General features: G+C 45.4%; 1 protein-coding gene and 1 long non-coding RNA gene across 5 annotated transcripts in view; one reads left to right on the plus strand and one right to left on the minus strand.

Moving 5' to 3' along the window:
• Positions 1 to 16,571, plus strand: part of RPTOR (regulatory associated protein of MTOR complex 1) — a 510,229-nt gene that overhangs the window by 309,760 nt on the left and 183,898 nt on the right. For all 4 annotated transcript variants that reach the window (XM_053294863.1, XM_053294866.1, XM_053294865.1 and 1 more), the window contains exons 8-9: positions 244 to 344; positions 859 to 1,003. In XM_053294863.1, coding sequence (XP_053150838.1) covers positions 244 to 344; positions 859 to 1,003 — 246 coding nt within the window. The remainder of the gene's footprint in view (positions 1 to 243; positions 345 to 858; positions 1,004 to 16,571) is intronic.
• LOC128344540 (uncharacterized) overlaps positions 1 to 16,571 on the minus strand; it is a 125,722-nt gene that overhangs the window by 63,589 nt on the left and 45,562 nt on the right. The gene's annotated exons all lie outside the window — the stretch shown is intronic.

A 16,571-nucleotide genomic window follows, 5' to 3' on the forward strand; every position in this document is an offset into this window, starting at 1 on the left:
TGAAGGAAGAAACCATAGGAGATGGGGACAGTAAGTGGAATAAGCTACCATATGAAAAAGAAAACAGTAAATCAATTAAGTCAAATATATGAGCATTTTACTTATGGTCATATAATAACTTAATATAGGGGTAAAATATAATATAAGGAGTAAAACATAATTTCCTTGCACAGCAATGTGTTGGCCATTGGTATAGATTTTTTAAAAATTATTCTGCTTAACAATAAAAAAAATTTCTTGTAGAATTCCTGGAAGGCTAAATGACAGGAGAACACCTCTGGGAGAACTGAATTGGATCTTTACAGCCATCACAGATACAATTGCATGGAATGTCCTACCCAGAGGTAAGAGTGTGGCCAATAAGCTACAGAATTATTGGAAATGGATATACGGTATGTATGTATGTATGTATGACCTAACAATAATAGGAAGCAATGAGAACCCAGACATGAAAAAGCAAACTCCCTTGAGATATCAGGTGCCTCTCTTTATTTTTTTCTTGTCCATGGCACACTATAGTTCTGTTTTCTGTAAACTGTATTAATTCTAGGGTGTGACAAGTGACAGAATAACATTAATTGCCTCTCAGATGAAGATGATTGTATTAGATGACTTTATAGTACCTTTTATCTATGGAAATGATACAAAAACAAAATGAATGTTGGTACTTAGGTTTAAAGTCACAGCTGAAAACTCAGCTAGCTTCCATTATTGTGCTTAAAATGTGAGCATATAATGGTAGAAATAGCTATTACAGAAATTATTCTTGCCTGAAATATTCAGACCTCCCGTTTTATCATGTTTTAAATCACTTTCCTGTTCTTCATGGATGTTATCCATTTTGTGTCTTTTTCACAGATCTTTTTCAAAAGCTCTTCAGGCAAGACCTATTAGTGGCGAGCCTCTTTCGTAACTTCTTATTGGCAGAAAGGATAATGAGGTCTTACAACTGCACACCAGTCAGTAGTCCGCGTCTACCTCCAACTTATATGCATGCCATGTGGTAAGTATCCACCAGAAAATTGTATGTTCTGAAGGCATTGTACAGAAGCCTAATAATGATTTCAGAAGCTGTTGTCAGACAATGCTAGTACCATCAAAATCTCTTCAGCGCTTTTTTTGATTAATGCATAGATCAGGAATGAAAGATAATATACACATTTAATATCTGTCTCCAAATGTCTTCTTTCCTAGGTCTGTTAGGGTATACTAGCTGAACTCGCACAGAGCATCTGTGCGCTAGGACTTTGTTGCTCTTCTTGCCCCCCCCCCCCCATCACAGCCCCTGTTTTCTTGCTCAGTGTCAGCCACCCATGCACACAAACCCCCTCCCTGCCACTCACCTTGCTTACCCACCCCCCGCCATTCGCCTCACTCATTCACCCCCTCCCTACCGCTTGCCCGCTCACTCCCTGCTTGCTTTCAATTGCCTCCTCCCTGCCGCTCACCTACTCACGCCCTGCTCGCACTCACTCACCCATCCCTGCCGTTCGCTCACTCACTCACTCACTTGCCTCCTCCCCACCGCTCGCTCACTCACTCACTCACCCTTTCCCCACTCCTCTTTCCTGTCTGCATATGGAATCCCCACTGCCCAATCACCACGGTGCTTCTATTCTGTTACCTCCGATTGGTAAATGACTGTGTGGGTGCGGCTTGCCACGTATGACCTTAGCGTATTATATAGAGAGATTGTTATGATTGTGTGAAATATTCTTAATATAGAAGCCCCATTTTATTTGGATTGAGATGCTATTTTGCTGGAGGCGCCACTTTGTCAGCCATTGTGATGTTTTGTTCTGGATGTAAGCTGTAGTCCTAAAGAGGGCCTTGGATAATACTCTTCTAACATAAGATGCTGTTATTTAACTTACATTCAGGTGACCCTTCCACCACCCCCCACTAAACAGATACCTTTTTTTTTGAGAAAAGGTTCACCAAGACTACAATCTGGAATTTGTTTACAATACTATCCCTGTGAGGAGGTAATGAAATGTGCCATTGTACATGCACAGAAGGCTTTCCCCTCACTATAATTAGTTTCCAATAATCTGCCTTTATGAGTGCAGGATTTAAGAGCAGAGGGCATGGACTTCAAGGTATCTTTCATTTTAGAAGTAAAGTTCTAAGTACATTAATAAGGAGTAAGTGCTTTTGTATATTTAGTTATTGATTACTGTAATTCCTGTCCTGGTTTTCTAATACATAAGGCAGCTTATAAGTGTTAAAATAATAAAAACAGCAGTAAATAACTAAAGCAGAAACCACCAACATCAATCAATTAAAAAAAAAATAGCAGCAGCAATTTATCTTCCAAAACCAAAACAGAAGTAAAATTGGTTTTGTTGCCTGCAAAAAGTGAATGGCATAGGGGCCACGTGGACCTCTGTTGGGAGGCTGTTCCAAGTTTGGTGTGACATGATATCTCTATCTCCAGAGCCCACTTGTTGCACCTCAGATGGTGGAGGGATATGCACGAAATACTTTGTGCAGATCCCAGGGGGCAGAGAGGGGTGCATTTAAAAGGAGGCAGGCAGGTCCTACCTGCGAACCCCTACCCCATAGTGGCACTGTCCTTCTGAAAGTTCCTCCATGAAAGCAGCAGCCCGTGCTGCTGGATCTTTTAAAGTGCCCCACTGTGACATGCTGGCCCCGCAAATGGCAGCGACGCATTTGTGTGCCGATGCTGTGCGAGGGCTGCTGGGGGCAGCATCCCATCGCCACAGTGGGGCACTTTAAAGGAGCCAGCAGCACAGGCTGCTGCTTTCATGGAGGAGCTTTTTGAAGGACAGCACTGTGATGGGGCGGTGCAGGGTGGGGGAGCCTCACAGGAGGGGCAGGTGGGACCTGCCTCCTTTTAAATGCACCCCCACCCCATACCAAAATGATTCGGCTGGAGGGAGCTGAATCATTTCAGCACCTCTTCAAAGAGACACCAAAATGATTCAGGACATCCCTACTTATTTTGAGAAAAGGCACTCCAAGGCTTAAACCTGCCATTTGTTGTTTTGTTTCATTTAGAAACTGCTTTTTGCTGAGTGATCCCAAAGAGGGAAGGTAATTTGTTTTCAGTGCCTTTCCTATGAGGTAATAATGGAACGTTCTATCTATTGCACATGGGTAAAGGGCAATTATGAGGGCATTTAGGCATGATAAATGTGGCCTGGACAGCTAATTGTGTAGCTTTATAAGGACTGGATCTGTGATGCTGCTAAAATTGCCTCACATGGTAGTAAAGCAGAGTTGCGCACTACATTTGCTTCCTGTTGGCTTATTTCATTTTAATACGATGAATAAGAATGTAAATGGCAGAATTATTCTCCAGAGTGTCTTAGTAAACAGCAAACTAGCAAACACTCAAGAAATAAAAGAGAGGGGAGAAAGCAACAATTGTGATTCTGACACTTATTTAAATGGAGCTACAATAGTACAATATCTGGTAAACTATAACCTAGAAGGGTCCAGATTACTTAGTTTCATTAATACAGAGCCATGAAGTTTCTGTTAAAGGAAGTTATTAAGGCAGTAGATAAAGGGAGCCAAGGACACTTAATTTACTAGGATTTCAAAAAATGAGAAGATCTCTCCACTGAGGTTGCTGAGAATGATAAAATGAGTGAATTATTAGTCCAGTGATGAGTTGTAATAGCTAAAGCAACCATAAGCAGGAGGCATAGCATGTGAGGCCTGTATTAGTAGTGAAGAAAATATAACGAACAAATGGTCTATGGTGGGGTATTGTGACATACATTATTAATAATTTGCAGAAGGTGGCAGACAGTGAGTGATAAAAGTAAACGTTTACTGAAACAGCAATAATGAGAGCCTGAAGGCTGAAAACACTTCAGCTGTAAAGCAAAGGAAAAGGTGATAGATCTAACTCGTGTTGGTGGCTTGGCTCCTCCGCTTAGCAGCAGCACACACACTGAGATAACAGGCTCCCTTCACATATGCGCCCACAATCTGGCATGGGAGCTATTTCTGCATGATATAATCATAATTGCTGACCATTGTGGAGCATATCTACAACTACGTGGTCAGGCCTAATCATATGAATCATAGATTTTAGTGTAAACTGCCCAGAGACATTAGTTTTGGCAGTATAAAAATACGTTAAAGAAATAAAGAAATAAAATATATTCCACCTGATGAGCATCCCAGCAGCCAAGCCAGACTGAAGAGATCATCAGTGACAGGTTCAAGATCCAACTAGCAACTTCAGTGGTGAAAATGATCACTCAAGTACTGGAAGAGGAAAAGCCTGAAGTGTAAAAGACCACATTATTTCTTTCTCCAGGAGCAGATGTTCTTAATTTTAGCCAGAGTCTGGGGATAGCATGGTGAACAATTCTGTTTACTGAGATTTTTTCTTACCTTATCTCAATGGCTTAGATGGGCTAACATTATCCAGTAAGCAATGTAATAAATATATTATGCTTGGTTGGCTGCAATGAAGAAGTACTAACTTTGCCTTATGTTTTAGTTCACTAGGCGTTGTAGGGTCTGTCTTAACTATTTTTAGTGCCTTTTGTTCTGAAGTCTTTCAGCAGTTTATCAAGCAAAAATAAATTAAGCAAACTTAAAATTGTAAATGTGGGTGAGGGATTAACTTCTCTCCTCATCCCCACAATGAGGAAAAATGTTGAGCCTGAGTTGTTGTGTTCTATGTCTTAGCAGGCTGAGTAGTCAGACACATATTGGGCAACAAAAAATAAATCATTCACACCACTGCACTTTGAGTGCTTGGGAGCATTGCAGGAATACTGGCTGTTCTCCCATGAGAGATACTTCTATTGTCCTATAATATAAACAATTAGGTTTGCAGTACATTAATCTGCTTTCCTTGGGGGTCTGATAGAAAGGTTAAAGATAGTTTCCTCCTATCTCCCCACTTGTGTGTGTTGGCTGGAGTACCCCGACATGACTTCTTGACTACAGTGTTTTTTCAGTCTTTGCTCTAGATCAGGATAGACAAAATATGATCCCTAGTCTGCTGCCTGCAGACCACATTACACATATATCACCCTATCTCTGCTCTGGATGCTAATTTCCCATCAGTTTTACAACCTTTTGATTGCAGTGTTTTGGCTTATTTGTTGTAGATGCAAAGGCTACTTGGGGTTGCCCCATCCCAGAGCAGTCTACATCAACCCACTGCTCATTAATTGGAATGATGTGGCTTTATTGAAACTGCATCATGTATTACAGGCAAACCTTATTATCTGCCTGTTCAACACTCACGGCTTCGCGTATCCTCACTCTGGGAATAGGCACCCAACCTCGGCATACTCAAAAAAATACCCTCGTGCAACACACATATCCGTCCGTGGGTTGGGGTGGCGGTGGAGGCACTTTTTAAAACCGCCGCTGTGCAGCAGGGATGGCTGAGGAGGTGGGCACAGCAGTGGAGGCAGCAGCATGGACTCTTTCTCCCTCCCAAGCTCTCTTCCAGCTGACCGCATGGGCGCTCTGCATCCCATTTTGGGCCTCTCTGAGCACATGCATGTGCTCTGCCACCATCCCCACCACAGTGCTCGCTTCTAAAGCCATCCCCACCACACAGTGGCTGTTTCAGAAGGTAACACTACCACCTCCGGGAACCTAGTCCCCCAATCCTCACTGCCCCAATGCATCGATATTCGTGGATTCCGTATCCACAGTTATAATGTGGAACAGAACCCCCTGCAAATATCGAGGTTTTCTTGTATAAACATACACTTCCACAGTGCTATAACTTAGTGTGCATTAGTGTGAGACTTGTAAGCTCTCTTGTATTTCAGATGTAATGGAACGCTATCCTTCCTGGTCACTGAGAAAATACGACATTACAGATAAGCGCTGAAAAAAATAAGACCATGTTGATATTTGTTTGTTTGTTCTCATTCTCCTCCTTCTCCTTGGAAGGGCCACTAGAGTAGCACAACACATTGTGAAAAGAGGACCCTGCCTTTTGAAATGCTCAATAACCAGTTTTTGCTTTGCTTTCATCTTCTAGTCTTGCTCGTCATTCAGACATCTCTCCTGGACTATAATCTACACTAAATTTAGAAATTCAGAAAATACAGAATTGAATGAATTCTTTGCTTGCTCTACACATTGAGGTCATTCCCACAGCCTCAAGCCACCAATTGGGAGGACTGGGAGGAAGGCAGGAGCTCACCTGCCTTCCCCCGCAGATGAGCGACGGCTGTCTTTGCCTCTGCCATGCCACACAACCACATGAGTGATGGTGCAGCAGATGCCAAATCTGGGATAGGGAGGAAGAAGTCCTCCCACATCCCAGAGTGTCCTGCGCCAGCAGTGCAGCGGCTGCTCTCATTAGTAGCTCGGTGCCGCCACTCCCTTCTCCTTAGCTTGCTGCCCAAAATGCTGGTGGGCCAGGGGAAAGCCTTCTATCTGGCAGCAATCACCCAAACGAAACACTGGGTAGAAGAACTGGGCTACCGTTGACTGGAGCGCCAGACACTACAAGCTGCCCAGGGTTACCCAGGCAGCTTGTGTTATGAGGATGCCCTCATAGTCTGTCAGCTGATCTCTTTTCTGAAAATGGAAACTTTCCACACACAAAAATGTGTGTATGTGTTTCTCATTTGTAACACACGGTCCACACGTATACACTCAAGCTGCACATTTATTCTGTGGATATTGTCTCTATCTATTGCTGTATTTTGTTGCTAGGAAAACAAGAGTCTTCCTGTAGTTAGTGCATTAACTGCTGTTGTACTTGTTGTGTGAAGTGAAATTGCTGTGTTGGCAGCTAGGTCCAATGGGTGATTTCAAACAGCCTAGTTTCACTGCATTCTCACAGCCTGATGATTCCAAAAGCTATTGTATATTGGGCAGTTGTCTGAAAGCTTCTACTTTAGGTATTAACACATAAGATGTTTATATAGTGTCATGTTCATTGTAGTTATTCTGGTGCACTGGCACTGGCAGAATTTAGTTTTGCACGCACACACACACACACACACACCCTCCACTTCCGTCTAGCTCCTGCCTCTTCAAAGTTCACCAATCTGGGAGCCAGAGTCTTGTTAGATGTGTTTCAGTAGCTTTTGTGGAAAGGAAAGCATAGCACAGTTGACAGCCTATCGCAGCAGTACGCTGTTCAGCTGAGTGCACCAGAGGGATATACATATGCTGTGAAATATTTTTCCACTTGACTTGAGCATTGCTATATCTCATGAATAATTATGGCAGCCCCCTTTTAGGAGTTAGATGGAAGCGATTTCGCCCTATCTTTTTCTGTGTATCTGTATGCGCCTGAAGGAGATTTTCTCCAGCATACACTCTCAATATACAGAAGGGAATCCTCTCTCTTCACTTGCAGTACAAATCACTTGAGATTACCTTTGATGGCTTTACTTGCCTTACTTCCCAGTTCCTATTTGCTATCATGTATCTTTCTGGGACTCTAGTTTTTATTATCTCTTCACTACTGAAAAAATTCCGGTTCCCCCAAATTATCCATTGTTTGTTTGCTCATGGTTGTGCCGTCACAGCCATGTGGTTTTATTGGTAGAATATAGGAGTAGTTTACTATTGCCTTCTCTGGTGCAGTATGAGATGATGCCTTTCAGCACCTTCCTATATCGCTGCTGCCCGATATGAGTTTCCCATATTCTGGGAAACACACCAGCGGGGATTTGAACTAACAGCCTCCTGCTCTCTAGGCAGGTTGCTTCCCCATTGTGCTATTAGGCGGCATACTGCTCCTTAAATATTATCATATACTGAAATCTGTTTGGTTACTTTTCTTCTGTTAGATATAGCAGGAACAGTCATTTAGCTGTTTGTCCAAGATAGGAATGTAGGAAGCTGCCTTATACCGAGTCAGACCATTGGTCCATCTAGCTCAGTATTGTCTGCATAGACTGGCAACGGCTTCTCCAAGGTTGCAGGCAGGAATCTTTCTCAGTCCTGTCTTGGAGATGCCAGGGAGGGAATTTGGAACCTTCTGCATACAAGTATACAGATGCTCATCCCAGAGCGGCCTCATCCCCTAAGGGGATCTTACAGTGCTCACATGTCACCCAGACAAATGCAAACCAGAACAGACCCTGCTTAGCAAAGGGGACAATTCATGCTTGCTACCACAAGACCAGCTCTCCTCCCTGTGTTTCTAAAAAGCATGTCTTTATGGCATGTAGCAACACACCTGTAGGCTTTGGTTTTGAAACTCATTTGGTTCTCCTAACTGGGGGAGACCAAATCTAGTGAGTGGGTTGGGGAAGCTGGGCTACAGTATTGCCCGCATAGCTCTATCACATGCACCACAGGCCACAGAAACTGGACCAGGAACAGTTCATCAAAAATTCATTTTTAGAAGAGGTTCTTATAGCTGAAGTTCTTGGAGGCTTCAGCCCAGGCCCGTCCTTAGGGTGGGGTGACTACCCCAAGCCCCGTGCCAGGGCAAGCCCCATGGCGGCACACACTGGCCGAGCAAACAGCGAGCAGCCTGCCTCTCCACTCAGCAGCTGTCCTCACCCTCCTCAGCTCCCAAACTGAGACTCCACCATGCGTGTGCCACCGCCTGCCTGCCCTCACTCCCTGGCTCCCACAGTGGCAAACTGCTTGAGCGACTGGTGGGCAGCCTGCTTCTCCGCTTATCAGCTTCCCTCACCCTCATCAGATCCCAGCCTGAGCCTTCCCACCACATGTGCACCTCCGCCTGCCTGCCCTCACTCCCTGGGCTCTGCGGTGGCACACACTGGCCGAGCGTGCAGAGGTGCATACTGGCCGAGCGAGCAGCAAGCAGCCTGCCTCTCCACTTGGCAGCCTTGCTCTCAGCTCCTGCGTGTGCGCCTGCCCTGGCTGCTGCTCTCTGCCTCCATATTTTCTCTCTCTCCCCTGTGCGGGAGGCGGAGCATCCCAAGACTCTCTCTTCTTTCCCCCACCCCCTGATCTGGCTGGCATTTGGACGACGAAGTTGCTAAGTGAATGGGATGCAGAAGAAGTTGGCTGTTCAGCTTCTTTCCCCCAGGAAAGTAAAACAAAAAAACCCAACCAACCCTTATCTGTTTGTTTTGTGTGTGAGAGTGATTTGTTCCCCTTGCTTAAGCCACTGTATTTCTCTTTCCACCCACCCCCATGAACTGTGTGTGAGAGAGAAGTAATATGAATTTGTGTGCATGTGTGGTGTGTGTGTGTGCAAGAGAGAGAGAGAGAGAGAGAGAGATTGATTTACACTTTAAAAAATCATTTTCAAAGTATGTCAGTGGCAAAACTGTTCTGATACAGACTTCTAAGAAAAACCCTCCGCATCCCAACAATATGCCTTCTTGTGAGAAAGTTAGTCAGTTCAAAAGTATTAAAAGCTTTAAAGAGTATATAAGAGAGAAGAAAAAATGCTCTAAGAAAATGGATCTGTTTTTGGTTTTGTTCGTGAGGGCTACTAAACTGCTATAGCTCTAATCTGGTCTCTGTGTGTGGGGTTTCTCCCCCCCCCCCATTAAAAATATTCATATGCTGCTTTTTGAGCAACAAAGTCCTCAAAATGGCTTGAATAGCAAAATATGAGGAAATGGTTTTTTCAACATGTTTCCTCTTATAATCATCATTACTATTTTATTTTGCTTTGTGCTTGTAGCAGTAGCTCAAATATAAATAACTTACATATTGTCTTTTTAATAAGTTTGTAATGGGCTATGAAATGGAAATGCTGTGAGCATTACTGCAGTGCTACACATTTTCTTGATGCCCATTAAAAGACTGTTTCAAAAGGAGAAGAAAAATAAAACACCACCTTTGGTGGGTCAAAGCAAGGAGCAGGTGCTGGTGTTGTTAAGTCGCAGTAAACTTTCAGCGGTGAGGCAAGAAGGATGGATTGAAGAAGGGCTGGGGGGATGGGGAGGGGAAGCAAGAGGATTAAGCTGTGGTTTGATGTTCTTGTCTGTTATTTATTATATCTATCTATCTATCTATCTATCTATCTATCTATCTAAAAATAAAAATACACTAAAGTTTTATGTGGCAAGCCCCGCCCACAGTCAGAGGTAACAGAACAGAAGCATCGTGGTGATTGGGCAGTGGGGATTCCATATGCAGATAGGGAAGAAGAGTGGGAAGAGGGCGAGTGAGTGAGCATTGGGGGGGGATTCGTGAGCGGGGAGGGGCAAGTGAGTGAGCGGGGAGGGGTGAGAGAGTGAGTAGGGATGGGGTGAGCAAGCGGCGGGGCGAGTGATCATTAGGGAGTGAGCGAGGTGAGCAGCGGGGAGGGAGCGAGTGAGCAAAGTGAGGGGTGGGGGAGAGGTGATTGAGCGAGGTGAGCAGCAGTGAGGGGGTGAATGAGTGGCAGCAAGGGGGCAAGTGAGTGAGCAATTAGGGAGTGTGCAAATGAGCAGCAGGGAGGGGGCGAGCAAGCGAAAGAGCAGTGGGGAGGGACCGAGTGGTGGGGAGAGGGTGAATGAGTGAGCAGCGGGGAGGGGGCAAGTGAGTAAGCGAGCAGCAGAGAGGGGGTGAGTGAGCGAGCAAGCAGAGGGAGCAGAGGCGTATCTAGGGAAAATAGCGCCTAGGGCAAGCACTGAAATTGCGCCCCCTGTCCAAACATCTGACACCCATCTTTCAGATAACTTTACCATCATATCAGCTGAAAAATACAAGTCAAGCTCGTTAATCTTTTAATATTTCAAAAACTATTTAGCAGTGGACGTAGCCAGACCAAAAAATGCTGGAAAACTACGGGTTTCAGTATGCTGGAGCTCATGAAATACCCAAATACTATGTGGAGGTGTACTTGGAAAACTAATGTCTAATTCTCTACTATGCATTGTAGCATCACTATTACATAAGTTTTAAAAATAAATGGAGAATTTGACTTTTCCCAGATACTCTGAAAATAATTAAAGGATATGCAGAGTAAACTGTGTCACTGCTTGGAATATATTGTAGTATTTCAGAAAGACACATTTAACTCACTTATCACAAGAAGCAAAGTAAGAGCAAATGAATACAATCCTAGCTCATAAGCTTCAGCTCAGTATTCACAAGCCCTGATTCTCGGTACATAGTGCCAAACTGAATATGTGTACAGTGACTTATATTATATTAATTTTTTTAAAAAAAATACCTGTAGCCCTGCCCGGGGGCTTCCTAAAGGCTATGGGGTGGGTCTGCAAAGGTTCCCCCTCCCCTCAATGACCTCTAGGGCTTTGCAGGGACCATTTGAGCATGTGCGGTGGCTATATATATATATATATATATATATATATATTCATATTCCAAAATGGCAGCTGAAAACAAAATGGCTGCCGTGCATGCTCAAATGGCCTCTGCGAGGCCTGGCATGGCCTAGGGCCTCACAGAGGCCATTTGAGCATGCACAGTGGCCATTTTGATTTCGGTGGCCATCTTTAATTTTTTTTTTAAAAAAAATTAATTTTTAAAAATGGCGCCCCCCCCTTCAAGTGGCACCCGGGGCACATGCCCTGCCTGCCCTACCCTAGATACACCCCTGAGAGGGAGGGGGTGAATGAGCAAGTGGCAGGGAGGGGGCGAATGACAGTGGATGGCTGACACTGAGCAATAAAGCAGGGGCTGTGGTAGGGGTGAAGGAGAGCAACAAAGTCCTAGCACACAGATATTCTGTGCGGGTTCAGCTAGTACATATAAACGGCTTAGTTGGTCTGTGGCAAATGGTGCATGACAAGCCCCGCCCACACAGTGCTTTATCAGTCGGAGGTAACAGAGCAGGAGCACCGTGGTGATTGGGCTGTGGGAATTTCATATGCAGATAGGGAAGAGGAGCCTGTGATAGTTAAAGTCAGTTGGAATACAGCTGTTACTAGTGCGAAGGTTGTAGAGGAGATATCTATCTATCTATCTATCTCTATATCTATTAGTAAGAACTAACCAGCCTACTTTCCTTTCACTGTCTCTACAACTGGACTAAATTTGGTTAAAATCGAGGTTCACAAGTTATATTTCTTGCACCTCAAATGCTCATGCATCCACCATCTTGGATCAGGGTGGATGACATTATTACAGACTATACCATTGGGGTGTCCCTGTGTATCACTCACTACAGCTGTATGAAATTTGGTTCAAATGTGTTGGATAGTCCTCAGGTTAGTGCACTTGCACTTCAAAAGTTCACACGTCCACTATCTTGGATCAAGGTGGGTGACATCATCACAAACTATACCATTGGGACATCTCTATGTGTCCATACAGCTGTAGCAAATTTGGTTCAAATAAGTTAGGCTGTCCACAAGTTAGTGCACTTGTGCCTCAAAAGTTTACATGTCCGCCATCTTGAATTGGGTTGGATGACATTGTCACAATCTACGCTGTCGAGGTGTCCCTACAGCAGTAGCAAATTTGGTTCAAATTGGTTAAGCGGTTCACAAGTTAGCCCGCTTGCACCTCCAAAGTGTATGTGTCCGCCATCTTTGATTGGGTGAATGACATCATCACAAACTATGCTATTGAGGTGTCCCTGTGTGTCACTCACTGCAACTGTACACGATTTGGTTCAAATCGGTTAAACAGTCCATAAATTAGCCCGCTTGTGCCTCGGATGTTCACGTGGCCGCCATCTTGAATTGGAGTGGATGATATCATCACACACCATGCCATTTGGGCATCCCTATATGTCCCTACAGCTGTAGCAAATTTGGTTCAAATCGGTTAGGTGGTTCACAAGTTAGCCCACTTGCACCTCAAAAATTTACGCTTCTGCCTTATTGGATCAGGATAAATGACATCATCACAAACTATACCATTGCAGTGTCCCTATGTGTCACTACAACTGTACCCAATTTGGTTCATATTGGTCCAGGCGTTGTAAAGTTGATAGGGGGGACACATGGGCACACACACAGAATGCCGGGTGATCTCATAAGCCTACTGGAAAGTAGGCTAATAAAAGGGTAGTGGGCAGGGGTCTGCGAAGATAGGGGTTGTGAGGGAGGAAAGAGCCCCTGCAAGAGGAGGCTGCCATTGTGCAAATTAGATGAGGAAACAAGATCTGTTAACTCAGGAAGGGAGGGAGAGGGATGGGGAAGAAAGACAGAGGGGAAGAATGAGTGGAGGAGAGAGAAAAAGAAGGGAGTGGGAGAGAGAAAGCAGGGAGGATGTGGGATGGGCCTGGGCCTCTCAGCAACCTGAGGGGAATGAGTGTCCATGGTGGCAGCGAGGAAGGGCCCGGTCAACCGTCACAGCTGAGTTACAGAGGCCATTGGCAGAGGCAGGCAGGCAAGGGACGGGCCCGAGCCTTTCAGCGTCCTGAGGGGAACAAGCAGCCATGGCAGCAGCGTCAGTGAGGAGGATCCCGGTCAACTGCTGCTGCTATTCCTGCAGGGAGAAGGAGAAGCGGGATGAAAGTGGGGAGGTCTCTGGGGGTAGGGGGCCGTGGCTTGGCCAGTTGGTGCCAGCAACACTGCAGCCACGACCAAGAGGGGTGAGGGGGATGGAGGATCAACCAAGAGGGGGATGGAAGCAATGGGATGGAGGAGGAGGAGCAGGAGCTCAGCTCAGGGGAGGGTAGAGAGAAAAAGAATTTCAGTGCACAAAGTGTACATGTTTTGCTGAATCATGCCCATTTTTCTTCATGGTATACCTCCTTTTGTGGCAGAACAAGAGCAATACATTTGTATGCTTCACAAAGTGTTTTACTGTCAGTTTAAAGATAGGAGCAACTATCATATATCTGGGTTTCTATCCAATATATGCAACTAATAGGTGAGGCCTATTGTTGATTGGGCAAAGTCAGTTGTGTAGATTGTACTGATAGAGGATTTAAATATAGGTGTTATAGATATAGATATAGATATAGATATAGATATAGATATAGATATATTTAATGTGCTTGCAGAAGGGAAGTAAAAGAACAGTTTGAAATTTGTAGGATTCAACTTCAAATGTTTTTTGTTTTATTGAATAATGATTATATATGGTAAATGTGAATGAGAAAGATCTGCTTCTTTGGGGCATGATATGGATTGGGAATTACTGATCTGATTATTGAGTGGTGAATGTCTGTTGAGAAAAATGACAGTTAAAATCTGCTAGTTATCTCGGGTATTTCTTCTTTTAAAAATACAAGCAAAATCTATATAATTAATATGCTTAGCCGGACTAGCCGGATACGTGCATGGGGATGTGTGGCCGACTGGATGTTACTGGCGGTGGCGAGGAGAGGCGGCTGGGTGACTGGAGGAGGAGGCGGCTGTGGTGGGCGAAGCCCCGCCGGCCAGGAAGAGGCGGTGGGTGGGTGGGAATAGTGGCGGCCATGAGGTGGTAGGAGGAGACAGGAGGTGGCAGCGGGGAGAAATAATGGTGGCAGCGGACAGCGGCCGCACGAGGGAGCCCAGCAGCAGCGGTGCACCCTGGCAGAGGAGGCAGGCGGGAGAAAATGGCGGGGAAGGAGGGAGCCCGGCAGGGAGAGAAAGCACTGCCGGAGGACGGGGAGGGAAAGCTGCCGGTGGTGGGAGGAGGATGGTGACCTCTGGAATGATGGAGGACTGGGCAGAAGGGAGGGGGGGGAGCAGCGGGGAACGGACTGGGGAACAATGGGGAACGGACTAGGGGAGGACAGGAAGCATCGGGGAACAGACTGTGGAAGGAGAGTCGAAGGGGGGAAGCAATGGGGAGAGAAAGCGACGGAGCCCGGCTGGGGAACAATGGAGAACGGACTAGGGAAGGACGGGAAGCGTCGGGGAACAGACTGTGGAAGGAGAGCCGAAGGGAGGGGGGGAAGCGACGGGGCAAGAAAGCAAAGGAGCCCGGCTGGGCAAAGACAAATAGCAGCGCAGATGCTATGCGCTGGGTCTGCTAGTGATATTTAAACCTTCCCCCCACCCCCAACATATTCTAGTGTAAATAGTAGTTCGCATTCGGCTAATTTCAGTGGCAGGTTTGTTCATGCAAAATCTGGTATCTGTAGGCCATTACGAAGGATTACTGTATTTTCCACAAATCATCCAACATAATTTTGTTTAACTATAACTTACACAGTGGCTGTGATACAACTTTGAGTTAAATGTTGGGAATCCACCTGTCTTCCTTCACATGTGGGGAGGGGAGAGGAGAAATAAGGGATCCAATAAGTGACCATGATGTGACTGCTGTAACTGCTCAATTTATAAATAAATGCACCTTGAAGTTCCTCTCAGACAAAGGGCCAGTAAGCCCTGAAAGATAATGCAGCACTGAGCTGTCCAGTGAACAAATAAGTGAGCTGGGGGGACACTGAGGCATGTGCAGCCACAGTCATAACCAGGCGAGGACTGGAAAGAAGTTTAGCATGCAGTCTGACAGCAAAACTATTTGGGAGCATTGTATCTCCAGAAGTGCAGTGCTCTTCCCACAGGATCAGGCTTGGATTGAGTTACCAGTTTGCCTAGCCCTTAGGACATCTGAAGAGATGGTGGGGAAAGCCGCCCCTAAGGGGGATGCCTCATAAATAGATGAGCACATTCACACTTCAAGCTGTATCCCAGATGCTTGGGCACCTCAGAATTATAGACATCTTAGGAACATAGGAAACTACATATACCGAGTCAGACCATTGGTCCATCTAGCTCAGTATTATCTACACAAACTGGCAGCGGCTCCTCCAAGGTTTCAGGCAGGAGTCTCTCTCAGCCCTATCTTGGAGATGCCAGGGAGGGAACTTGCTCAGAGTGGCTCTTTCCAGAGTGGCTCCATCCCTTAAGGGGAATATCTTACAGTTCTCATGCATGTAGTCTCCCATTCATATGCAACCAGGGTCTTACCACTGCCTGGACTTAGTCTACCTGTTCCAAACTCACCAAGGCCTTGCACACACAGTGTGAAGAGGGGTCAGCATAGCCATTGACTGTGCTAAAGCTAAAGAAGGCTATAGGAGCAGTGCAAATAGATATTGTTAAGATGGTGTATATCATACATGAGGCTTGTCATGCCATTGACAGCCCACACCAAGAAGATGCTAAATTTCACAGATGTGTCACAGGTTGTGTAGTGTGGCTTTATCAGCATAATAACCCTCCTGGAATTTGAATCCTAACAAATTGAAGTTCTGTGGGTGAACTGACAACAACCAGAACGCTTGGTTGCTATCAGTTTTATGGCCAGAATGTTGCACTTGGATCCGTAATTGTCCAGCACCACATTCTTTGACCAGCTGAATTGTCAGGTCAAGGAGACATAGCACATGGAACATCTTTCGACATGGGGCAGGTTTGTTAACGATGTCCCAGGTGTTCCATCAACTTTGTTAGCTACTCATGCATTTCTTTCATGTAGACCAGCAGTGCTGAACTGGTATTGCGTGCTCCAGTTGGAAGGTTAGTTTACTTACTGCCCCTGTATGTGTCTTCAGGTCTCTTGGGCTCCTGTGATAGGGCCCAAGACTTATTGAACTGCTTCTTGGGGAGCTGATCCAAAAGCACTGCTGCTTAAATCATGATGGGCAACTTCTCTACCAAGAAGTCTGTGCCATACCAAGCTGACCCTGACAATGTGGATTTAGATGCTTTGAATTCCTGAAAGATCTTGTTGACCAGGAGTTGTCCACCCCACAACTCTTATCTGTCTCCCAGTCTTCAACAGTACTGAGCCAAAGACTCGTGTTGTGACTAAAAATGAGG

Source organism: Hemicordylus capensis, chromosome 2 (assembly GCF_027244095.1).
Source record: "Hemicordylus capensis ecotype Gifberg chromosome 2, rHemCap1.1.pri, whole genome shotgun sequence".
Lineage (NCBI taxonomy): Eukaryota > Metazoa > Chordata > Lepidosauria > Squamata > Cordylidae > Hemicordylus > Hemicordylus capensis.